Source organism: Bos javanicus, chromosome X (genome assembly GCF_032452875.1).
Source record: "Bos javanicus breed banteng chromosome X, ARS-OSU_banteng_1.0, whole genome shotgun sequence".
Classification (NCBI taxonomy): domain Eukaryota; kingdom Metazoa; phylum Chordata; class Mammalia; order Artiodactyla; family Bovidae; genus Bos; species Bos javanicus.
In genome coordinates this window covers 129,180,509-129,192,720 of record NC_083897.1, presented here as the reverse complement: position 1 = coordinate 129,192,720, position 12,212 = coordinate 129,180,509, and the positions used below count along the sequence as shown (strand labels likewise).

At 39.9% G+C, this 12,212-nt stretch overlaps 1 protein-coding gene across 1 annotated transcript; it reads right to left on the bottom strand.

The window, feature by feature from the left end:
• Window positions 1-7,753: 7,753 nt before the first annotated feature.
• LOC133242904 (CD63 antigen-like) lies at window positions 7,754-10,509 on the bottom strand. Its single transcript, XM_061409127.1, has 2 exons — window positions 10,458-10,509; window positions 7,754-8,619 (listed from the first exon to the last, which is right to left on the bottom strand). The coding sequence occupies exon 2, from the start codon at window positions 8,550-8,552 to the stop codon at window positions 7,803-7,805; it is 750 nt and encodes a 249-aa protein (XP_061265111.1). The 5' UTR covers window positions 8,553-8,619; window positions 10,458-10,509; the 3' UTR covers window positions 7,754-7,802.
• Between the last annotated feature and the right edge of the window lie 1,703 nt (window positions 10,510-12,212).

The window sequence follows — 12,212 nt, the reverse complement described above, 5'->3', positions numbered from 1 at the left end:
ACACAACTGAGCGACATCACTGGGATGTCACAACAACTAAGTACCATGTTATCCTTTTCCCTAGTGTCATACACATGTCATCAGGCAATTCCACTGTACCTAGATACATATCACAGGTTACAGAGAAATCACTAGAGCACCAAGGTTTGTTCTAGGAGTTGGATAATAATATTCTCTGTATTTAACAGTTCTACTGGTTCCTTTACATAACTCTGCAATATATATGGGGACCCAACTGAGCTTAACAGGGCAGGAATCAACTATCTTATTCATTTTGTTTCCTTTAGTGCCTACCAAAGTACTTGGCATCTAGTAAGTATTTACTATAGGCTAAAAGACTTGGGTATTTGGAAAAAAATATTAGAAAAGATAAATCATATTGAGTTTCACATAAGGTTCTTGCATTTGTTTGCCAAACCTGTATGCAGGTCAAGAAGCAACAGTTAGAACTGGACATGGAACAAAGAGCTGGTTCAAAATTGGGAAAGGAGTACATCAAGGCTGTATATTGTCACCCTGCTTATTTAACTTATATGTAGAGTACATTATGAGAAATGCTGTGATGGATGAAGCACAAGCTGGAATCAAGGTTGCCAGGAGAAATATCAATAACCTCAGATATGCAGATGACAACACCTTTATGGCAGAAAGCCAAGAGGAACTAAGGAGTCTCTCGATGAAGGTGAAAGAAGAAAGTAAAAAATCTGGCTTAAAACTCAACATTCTAAAAAAAAAAGATCATGGCATCCGGTCCCATCACTTCATGGCAAATAGATGGGGAAACAATAGAAACCAGTGACAGACTTTATTTTCTTGGGCTCCAAAATGACTGCAGATGGTGACTGCAGCCAGGAAATTAAAAGATGCTTGCTCATTGGAAGAAAAGTTATGACAAACCTAGACAGCATATTAAAAAGCTGAGACACTACTTTGCCAACAAAGGTCTATATAGTCAAAGCTATGGTTTTTCCAGTAGTTGTGTATGGATGTGAAAGTTGGATCATAAAGAAGGCTGAGTGCAGGAGAATTGATACTTTTGAACTGTGGTGTTGGAGAAGACTCTTGAGAGTTACTTGGACAGCAAGGAGATCAAACCAGTTAATCTTAGAGGAAATAAACCCTGAATATTCATTGGGCTGATGCTGAAGCTGAAGTTCCAATACTTTGGCCACCTGATGCAAAGAGCCAACTCACTAGAAAAGACCCTGATACTGGGAAAGATTGAAGGCAGGAGGAGAAGGGGACGACAGAAGACAAGATGGTTGGATGGTATCACTGACACAATGGACATAAGTTTGAGCAAGCTCCGGGAGATGCTGAAGGACAGGGAAGCCTGGCATGCTGTGGTCTATGGGGCCACAGAGTCAGACATGACTGAGCGATTAAACAACAACAACAACTTGTATTTGTCAGTGTTTGATCAGAGAAGCAAAACCGTAAGCAATTATGTTAAATAAGAAAGTTATTACAGGAATTTGACCTTATATAATCAAGGAAGCTGATTAGTTTTTGTTTGGCTGTTGCTTCTGCACCAGGCACTGGGTCTAAATTCAAAACAGGCAGCCCAGAAGGAAAGCTGGAGGTTGAGGACTAACTAGAACTTGTATCAGTCTCTTAACGGCCCTCAAGCCTCTAGTCAGTGATGGATTGACATGAAGGAGAACCTGACACCCTTTATCACAAAGCTGTACACAGACTTGATGCAGGTATCAGAGAAGCTGAAGAGGTAGGTAGAAGGAGCAGACCTTACTGTTGTCCCAGAAGCTGCATATACTGTCTTAGGACTGAAGAAGCTGTAGAGTGTCTGGCAGCACCTGGAGGAGCTGTGAACCCATCTGCTGCCCCACACCAAGAAGGTGAGCTATCAGATCAGCAACACCATGTGGGCATTGCAAGAGCACTGTGACCATGCACTGTCTTTCCAAGTATAAAAAAGAATATGTATGTTGCTTTATTTCCACCATTCAAATCTTACCCAAAATGTCTCTGTGTGTGCTCAGTCATGTCCGACTCTTTGTGACCCCATGGACTGTAGCCTGCCAGGCTCCTCTATCCATAGAATTTTCCAGGCAAGAATACTAGAGTGGGTTGCCACATCCTTCTCTAGGGTATCTTCCTGACCCAGGGGTTAAGCCCGTGTCTCCTGTATTGGCAGGCGGATTCTTTACCCCTGCACCACCTGGGGAGCCACAAAATGTCTCTAGTGATCCATATTAACAAAAAACTATGCAGAGAAGGGAATTCTGGGAAATGTAGTTCCTTGTTAGCCAAAATCAGATTCTCTAAAAGGAAACATTCACATCATATCAGTCAAAATGGACATCATTAAAAACTCTACAAACAGTAAATGCTCCAGAGGGTGTGAAGAAAAGGGAACCTTCCTACACTGTTGGTGGCACTGTAAATTGGTGCAGCCACTATGGAGAACAGTATGAGGGTTCCTCAAAAACTAAAGACAGAGCTAGCATATAACCCAGCAAACCCACTCCTGGACACTTTCTGGAGGAAGTCATAATTCGAAAAGATACATGCACCCCAATATTCACTGTAGCCCTATTTACAATAGCCAAGACATGGTAACAACCTAAGTGACCATCAACAGATGAGTGAATAAAGAAAATGTGGTGTGTATATATATATATATATATATATACAATAGAATATTACTCAGCCATAAAAAGAATGAAATAATGCCATCTGCAGCAACATGGATAGACCTAAAGATTATCATACTGAGTGAAGTTAAGTCAAAGTCAAATATATGATATCACTTACACGTGGAACCAAAAAAAATTATATAAATGAACTTATTTATAAAACAGAAACAGATTCGTAGACTTAAAAAACAAACTTTTGGTTATCAAAGGGGAAAGGTAGGGGGAGGGATAAATTAGGAGTTTGGGATTAGTAATATACTACTATATATAAAATAGATAATCAACAAGGGTCCACTGTATAGCACGGGGGACTCTAGTCAGTACTCTGTAATAACCTATATGGGAAAAGAATCTGAAAAAGAATGGATATACATATATGTGTAACTGATTCACTTTGCTGTACACCTGAAACAAATACAACATGGTAAATCAACTATACTCCAATATAAAATAAGAATTAAATTAAAAAAGAAACATTCAAAGACTATAAGTTAGCTTCCCAATTTAATTTTCAGTAGCTATAGAAAGGCAAAGAAGAATAATATGTCTTTATGCTATTCCCTAAAGATAGTATTTTTATTCTCATGGGAAACCCATGATTTTACTGGGAATGCAGTAAACACTTCCCTTGAGAGAATCTGATTTACAAAGGCAAAAGAGTATTTATCTCCAGATTATATTGCACAGTGCAGTTTAGGCAGGAAACAAGGCAATTGCATTTTTCTAGTAGCTGTTTTTTCTTAGTTAAGTATTTTTCTCAGCCCACTCAAGGTTAAAAATGTGCATATGAATTCTTTTTTCTTCTTCTTGAATTTACTTTAATTTTATTCTTAAATTTTCTAAAATCAGTAAAACATCCTGGTAGTAGATCTCAGAGAATCTATTAATGCTTTAAAATTAACAGAGATATTTCAGCCCAAAGTTGCTGAGTTCTATTCACTATGGTAGATCACACAATTGCTCCCAATTTTTCACTCCTTCTTGTTTCCCCTCTTTGCTGTGTCACTTCACAGCTCCTCTGATTACAGGGAGAAAGTATATTTCTTCACCACCTGCCTTTGGGCTTGGCCATGTGACTTGCTTTGGCCAGTGGTATGCTGGCAGAAGCTACAGTGGCAAGTTCTGAGCTTGGGCCTTGTGTCTTTCACTCTCCTCTTGGACTCCTGCCATCTCATGAGAAGAGCTTGTGCTAGAGAGTATAGCCCCTCAGACTGGCCTCCCAGATGAGCACACACAGAGTAGAGCTGCCCTAGGTGACCTGAAGATCTGTGAGAATAAATGACTGCTATTTAAAGCCAATGAGTTAGGGGGTGGTTTGTTATATAGCATTTTTGTAGAAATACCTGTTCCAGTTATTTTCTGCCACTTAATCCCCTTACCACTACCAAAACAAAACAAAATTTAGTGGCTTGCAGCAGCAATAACCATTTATTTATCCACAGATCAGCAGTTTGGGTAGAGCTCTGCAAGGAAGACAAGAGGCTCACTCATCTGACTGGCAAGGTGGTGATGGCCGCCAGCTATAGCTCACTGAGGCTTCTCCTTGGGTTGCTGGCTTTCTCACACATGGTAGCTGTGTTTCAAGAATGACCATCTCAAGAGACAGAAAATAAAACATGCCCGTTTCTTAAGGCCCAGGCCCAGAAACTGAGCCACTCTCACCTTTGCCACACTCTAGCAATCAAGCATTCACAGAACCCTTATTAAAGGATACAGGATATAGACTTTGCTTCTTGAGAAGTATATAAGAATTTCGGGACCATGTTCTAAAACTGTCACAATATATATCTGATAGACACCTCCAAGCATAAACCCTTCTACCAGCATTGGAAAACATCTTTGGGGGTAAAATAATGAAAAGAAAGGAGTAAGGGAAAAGGCAGAAAAGGTACATGAGAGCTATCACCCATCTTCTGCCCTTCTTCTTCAAAGTTTCCTGGTTTCTAATCTAGCAACCTCAGATATTCAGATGACACCACCCTAATGGCAGAAAGCAAAGAGGAACTGAAGAGCCTCTTGATGAAAGGAAAAGACGAGAGTGAAAAAGCTGGCTTAAAACTCAACATTCAAAAAATGAAAGTCACGGTATCTGGTCCCATCACTTCATGGCAAATAGATGGGAAAACAATGGAAAGAGTTAGAGACTTTATTTTCTTGGGTTCTAAAATCACTGCAGATGGTGACTGCAGCCATAAAATTAAAACATGCTTGCTTCTTGGAAGAAAAGCGATGAGCAACCTAGACAGCATTTTAAAAAGCAGAGACATTACTTTGCCGACAAAGGTCCGTCTAGTCAAAGTTATGGTTTTTCCAGTAGTCATGTATGTATGTGAGAGTTGGACTATAAAGAAAGCTGAGCCCTGAAGAATTGATGCTTTTGAACTGTGGTGTTGGAGAAGACTCTTGAGAGTCCCTTGCACTGCAAGGAGATCAAACCAGTCCATCCTAAAGGAGATCAATCCTGGGTGTTCATTGAAAGGACTGATGCTGAAGCTCCAATACTTTGGCCATCTGATGCAAAGAACTGACTCATTGGAAAAGACCCTGATGCTGGGAAAGATTGAAGGTGGGAGGAGAAGGGGATGACAGAGGGTGAGATGGTTGGATGGCATCACCAACTCGATGGACATGAGTTTGAGCAAGCTGCTGGAGTTGGTGCTGGACAGGGAGGCCTGGGGTGTTGCAGTCCATGGGGCCTCAAAGAGTCAGACACGACTGAGTAATTGAACTGAACTGAACTGAATCTAGCAACAGAACAAAAGAAGAGACTGATATTTGTGTGGCCCACTTGGAAGTTAGAGACATTAAAAGAACTTTGGACTTGAGTCAGAGAGTAGGAATCTGACAAAACCAAATTTTGGCCACTGTGATGTTAAGGATAGAAAAAAGAAGTTTAATCAGGTGATTTGGCTCTGTCTATTCCATATTACCTGAGTGAGACCTCTGGAACATTACTTAACCACTCTGGGTCTCAGGTCTTGTGTCTGTAAAATGAAGTGAACAGGATGGTTTTTGAAATTTCTTCCTATTCTGACACTCTATGAATCATTGTCATTTTCTTTATGACTCTGACATCTAGATGATGGCCTGGACTTTCTATATTTAACTCATCAGAATCTATTTTTGCTACATGCCCTAAATAATGAATGGGATTCCTCAGTAAAACCAAACCTTACAAGGTCTGAGCAATAATGAGCTTCAGAATAATGATGGCTGAACTGAGTGGGACAGCTATGCTAGTGACTGAGCACTCACTTCTCCCTGTAATTGGAATAAAATGAAAACATCTTTTCTTCTACTTCAGCAAAGAAGAGACAGACTAATATTTTCAAAGGGAAGTTTACTAAAAGCTAGGGAAACAAAATAGAAACAACTGTTTCCCAGATAATAGTAATACAAAACTAAAATACTCATTTCTAAATATAGGAAATAAAAGCAGTGAAGAGTTTTTCTGAACTGAAATCTTATGTAAATAGTGACCTTCTGTCTCTGTGGTGCTATGGATTAATCCTGTTAAGACATGGGTTCAAATCCTATATCTGCTGCTGAATCTTTTACCTGGGTGAAGTTACCAAAGCATATTGAGCCTTAATTTCTTCACCTCTAAAATGAGAATAATCATACCTGCTATGGTCTGAATATTGATGTCCCCCAAATCCACATGTTGACACCCTAACCCTGTAGGTAATGATATTTGGAGGAAGGGTCTTTGGGAGGTGCTTAGGTCATGCTTAGGTTAACCTCTAACTTGTTTCCAGATATTCTCTCTACCTCCTTGCTTTATTAGAGACTTCACTCTTCTTGTCCTAAAACTGGGAAGATTGCAAAATTTGATTTCTGAGTCTCTTCCTCAGACTCCTTTAAGCCTGAACTGCACCACTACTTATTTTGAAACCATGCAGATTGGTGCCACTATAAATTTCTGGTCATCAGTATTAACGTATCAAAGAGACCCTTAGCTCAGGTCTTCCAGCTTGCTGAGTTTTCCTGCTCCATGGCAACTATTTCCAGCTGCTCATACTCCTGACTTTCTCCTGGGCCATCATTCTCAACAAATGATTTTGCCTCCTACTTCACAGAGAAATTAGAGGCCATTAGTCAAGACTTTTTTTATGCCTTGTTAAGTCAGTCCTCATCCTTTCATCTTTCCCTGCTGTTATGTAGGAGAAGGCTAATGCCTCTGTTCCCTCGTTGTATGAATCCATCCCTTCCTACCTTCTCAAGAATCTTGCCATCTTAACTCTGCCCACTATCTTTAATCTTGAAGTTCTCAATTACTAATCAGCATTTAAACATGCTCAAGCCTAATTCATTCAAGCAAGACTAAATAACTATAAAACCAAAAATCTTCACGTGATTCCATTGTATAATAAAGACTTTGACCTTCTCAAAAAGAAGTATGTACATCCCTGGCTCCTGGGAAGTAAACTCTGAGCTCTTGGAATTTCCCAAGTGATAAGACTGTCCTTGTCATTCAAAGCAGGCCCCTAGTACCATGTGAAATCAGCCCAATATCCTGGGAGTGGACAGCTGCAGACAGAGTTCAACCACATGGATGACCAATCAATCAATCATATCTACATACTGAAGCTCCAATAAAAATTCTGATAGCACAGCTGGGTGAGCTTCACAGGTTGGCAGTACTCTGTGCATATTTTCACACATTAATACTGGGGAGGTAATACATCCTAAGAACAATGGAGGCTTCACCTATGACCCTCCCAAACTCTGTCCTACATATCATTTACTTTATTTAGCTGGTTCTAATTTGTATCCTTTCCCTGTAATAAACTATGAGTATAATAAGTTTCAATGAGCTCTGTGAATCTTTCTGATAAATTATTGAAGCTTACAGGTGTTTGGGGAACTCTCAAAGTTACAGTTGGTGTCAGAAGTGAGGGTGATTTTGTGTGGACTCTTCTAACTTTGTAGTTGAACCCCAACTCCTTGTATTAATAGTTGGGATGAGAAATCTTAGACAGACTTGGTAGTCTAAAGGACTGTGTCCTCAACATTGCAGTTTGTGTAACTCGGGGCACCACATTCCTTTTCCAGCTATTATTGATGTTACTTTCCCCTTTTAGAGTCAAAACACGGTTTTTGGTCTGAAAAAATTATCCATTTAATTGAAAAACCTGGAGTATACTACCCCACTGCCCTGGTTAAGCGGGCTGAAGAGACCAGACCCCTGACATCATCATAGCCACGTCGGATGCCCTTCACAAGGCAGCAGGCAAAGACAATAACCAGGACCTCCATAAAGGCAATGCTCAAGCCCGTTGCAATCACCACTTTGCTCCTCAGCCAGCCCCCCGTCTTCGCCACACAGCTTTCAGCATGCATCTCCTTTATGCTGAAATTAATCCCACAGCCTTTAGTGATGCTGACACAGTAGGAGCCAGGGACTCGCTTGGTCGTGAGCAGGATGTATTCCCAGTCTGTGTAGTTAGCTGCCCTGCAGCACTTAAAATGTTCCTGCATCCTGTCCATAATCGGTGACATGTGATTGTTTTTTTGATAATTCTGTATCTGCTGCTGGAAGTCCTTATTAGATTCTGACATCACCTTATCTTCAAGCATATAGCCAGCAACGACTGCAGCCACCTCCGCCAGCATGATTAGGAACAAGCAGATGGCAAGCATGATCAAAAGACAGTAGTCTTCCTTCCAGGCCCCATAGCAGCCCACAAAGGCCACTAGGAAGAGGCATATACTCATTGCGATGATGACCACGGGCACCAGGGATTCAGGGGTGGCCTCCCAGTTAGTGGTCTGATTCAGGTCGAGCTTGGCCCCTAAGCCCACAGCAATCAGTCCCACTGCACAGATGCAACAGGTCAGCAGAAGAACATAGAGCAAGGCCTTGACACATTTCATTCCTCCTTCCACCACCATGTCTGCCAGGCTTGGGCTCCAGAAGGCTGTGCACGCTCTTGCCTTGGCTCAGGGGCTTTCTATATAGCTAAAATTTGGGGGAAAAATATTATCTACAAAGTCCATCTCCATTTCCTTTCCTATTCATTCCTAAACCCACAGCAACTGGTTTCTGCCCATATCATTCTGATGATATTCCCACATACCTCACCAATGAGCACCTTGTCACTAAATCCAATGGACAGTGACTTTCTCCTCTGATCTGTCAGAAACATTCATCACTCCATCTTTGAATGACTTATCTCTTGGCTTCTGTGATACCACATTTCCTGATTTCCCTCCTATCTCTGGCCACTACCTCTCAGTTTTCTTTTTGGTACCTCTTCCTCAACCCTGCCCCACATATTAACATTTTCTAGAGACTCTCTGAATGATTTCATGCACTAGTGAGTCCCAAACCTATAACTTAGCTTTAAACTCATCCTTAGCTTCATTCAAATACCAACATGTCTGTGCATGCATGCTAAGTTGCTTCAGTCTTGTCCTACATTTTGTGACCCCATGGACTGTAGCCCACCAGGCTCCTATGTCCAGGAGATTCTTTACGTAAGAATACTGGAGTGGGTTGCCATGCCCTCCTCCAGGGGATCTTCCCGACCCAGGGATCGAACCCACGTCTCTTTTGTCTCCTGCATTGGCAGGCAGGTTCTTTACCAGTAGTGCCACCTGGGAAGCTCATCAACATGTCTACTTGAATTTAAACTAGACTGTCTTCATTGCTCTAGTCCCAGAATATAGCATAGTACCTGGCATATAGTAGGTACTCAGTAAATATTTGTTGAGTGAAGGAATAAATGAATTAGTGTGCTATGTCTCACAGGAACTGAAGCTCAATTTTTTCATAATTAAACTCATCAATAGAGCCCAAACACACTCCTCTCCTGGAGTTTCTTGTCTCAAATAAATTGTGTCACCATCCTCTCTGTTGCCTAAGTTAGAAACCTTGGGAATCATCCTTTAATTTTCTCTCTCCTTCATCTCCACATCCCATCCATCAAAAAGCTCTGTCAATTCTCACTTCCTTAAAATCCTTCATATCCATCTACTTCTCTCCACCTCACAGGCAATGCATTAATCCAGTCACTGCCATCCATTACAAGGATTACTCCAGCAGCCTCCATATTGTTCTCCCTTAGGTCTTACCCCTTCTACTCATTCTGCATATTTCAGCCAGTAATGTTTCTGGCTGGACCTCTCTTCTACGGTTAACCTATTGAGCATTGATTCTTTGATATTCTTATTATCTTGATTTTTATGCAGTATTTTCTTTCCATTAGCCCTCACATTCAATCAATTATCAACTCCTGCCCAATTGACATCCAGCATAATTTTGAGCCTTTCCTTCCCCTCCATTCCTCCATACTGCCATTGCCCTGATTTAAGCTTTTACATTTCCTCAGTAGGATATTACAAAAGTCTCCTAACAGATCTCCTTGCTTCTGGTCTTGCCTCATTAAAAATGTATCCATTCTTCCACCACAGTCAGAAACATTATCTATCATGACATCTGACTGCATCACTCTCTCTAAAACCTCAAATATTTCTCCACTGCTTATAAAAGAAAGTTTAAGCTTCTCAGTATGGCATATAAAGCCCTCCATGACTTAGCCTCTGACTATCCTACAAGCTTACACCATTTTCCATTTAATACTTTATCCTTAAAGAAAACTTAATGACTTGTAGACACACACATAGAACATACAAGCCATGTTTTCCCCTTCATACATTTGATAATGTTGTTTCTTTTTGTCTACAATGTTTTCCCCACCTTTCTTTGCTTAAGGGCCTCTTCTGAGACCCTATAATACCTTGAAAATGTCTCAGGTATTATCAGATACCATTATATTGAAATTAATTATTTAATACCTGCACTCCACTAGACAGGTAGCTCTTCAAGGACAGGGACTGTATCCTTGGCAGCGAGCATTGTGACTTAAGCGAGCTGAGATTCTAACTTCTTGGGGAGCCAATAGAACTGGATAGCCAGTTCTCTTGGTAGTAGTTCAATTGATTTTAGTCAGTGACTCTTGTAGATGGCAGGTACCTTTTGGGTCATTCAGTCCCACTTCCCCTCATAGGAAACTCCTCTACAATAGGGGCCAAAATAATTCAGTTAAATGTGATAGAGCATTTCAACCTCAGACAGCTCTTTTTTTTTCATACAGCTCTTATTTGTAATGTATACATATGGTCCCTTCTGGTGAAAGTGAAAATTGATAATACTTTCTTAGGAAATAATTTGGGAACACATGTGTTTATGTGTGTTTTTATTTATATTTTTATTCCTAAAATTTGTATATCTTTATTCCTAGCAATGTCTCTTTCAGAAATCTCTTCTCAGAAAATTGTCCAAAAATCTGGAGAAAATTTATCACATAATAATGTTCATCATGGTTGAATGGATAAAGAAGATGTGAGATACACACACACACACACACACACACACACACATATATTTACACACACACACATATACATACAATGGAATATTACTCAGCCACTAAAAAAGAATGAAATTTTGCCATTTGCAACAACATGGATCTGGAGGGTATTATGCTAAGTGAAGCATGTGAGACAGAGAAAGACAAATACTGTATGCTTTCACTTATATGTAAAACAAAAAAAATAAGCAAATGAACATAACAAAACAGAAATAGAATAGACTCAGATAGAGAACAAGCTAGTGGTCACCAGTGGGGAGAGGGGTGGGATGGAGAGGCAAGACGGGAAAGGGATTAAGAGGTACAAACTACTAGGTATAAAATAAGATACAAGAATATAATGTACAGCACAGGGAATATAGTCAATATTTTATAATAACTTTAAATGGGGTATAAGCTATAAAAATATCAAATCACTATGCTGTACATCTAAAACTAATATAACTATACTTCAATAAAATAAATAAATAATAACATTCATCACAGAAATACTCTTAGAGAAAAACTATAAATAGGGAGAGCTTCCCTCATAGCTCAGTCAGTAAACAATCCACCTGCAATGCAGGAGGCCCAGGTTCAATTCCTGGTTTGGGAAGATTCCCTGGATAAGGAAATGGCAACCCACTCCAGTATTCTTGCCTGGGAAATCCCATTAACAGAGGAGCTTGGCATGCTACAGTCCATGGGGTTGCAAGAGTCAGACACGACTTAATGACTAAACCATAAATAGGGAAAAGTAGGAGAATTGTTAAGTAAATTATGGTACATTCATAAAGTAGAATTTTAATCAAGTCATTTTAAGTGAAAAGTCAAGGTATAAATTTGCTTAATCAATATAATAGTATGTATACAAAAAAAGATGTTTAGAAAAAAATACTGAAAAGAAATAGTTGATGATTGTGGTTGATAGTGTCCTCATTTTACCTCCAAAATTTTCTACAGTAAGTGTGGATTATTTTTACAATAAGAAAAATTGCAGGTTTTGTTTTATTTTGATTTTTGTTAAGTTTTGTTGCTATTGTCTTAAGGAAACTATCACTACTCTCTTAAGAAACAAGTTTCTGGTCTTGGAATTCTCTGACTTCTGAGTCACTTCTCTCTTGCTACCGTGTTTCCACAATTTATTTCCTAAATACAGCCCAGCACACCCAAAAGAGTAGAGTACTTATTTGTGTTCCCT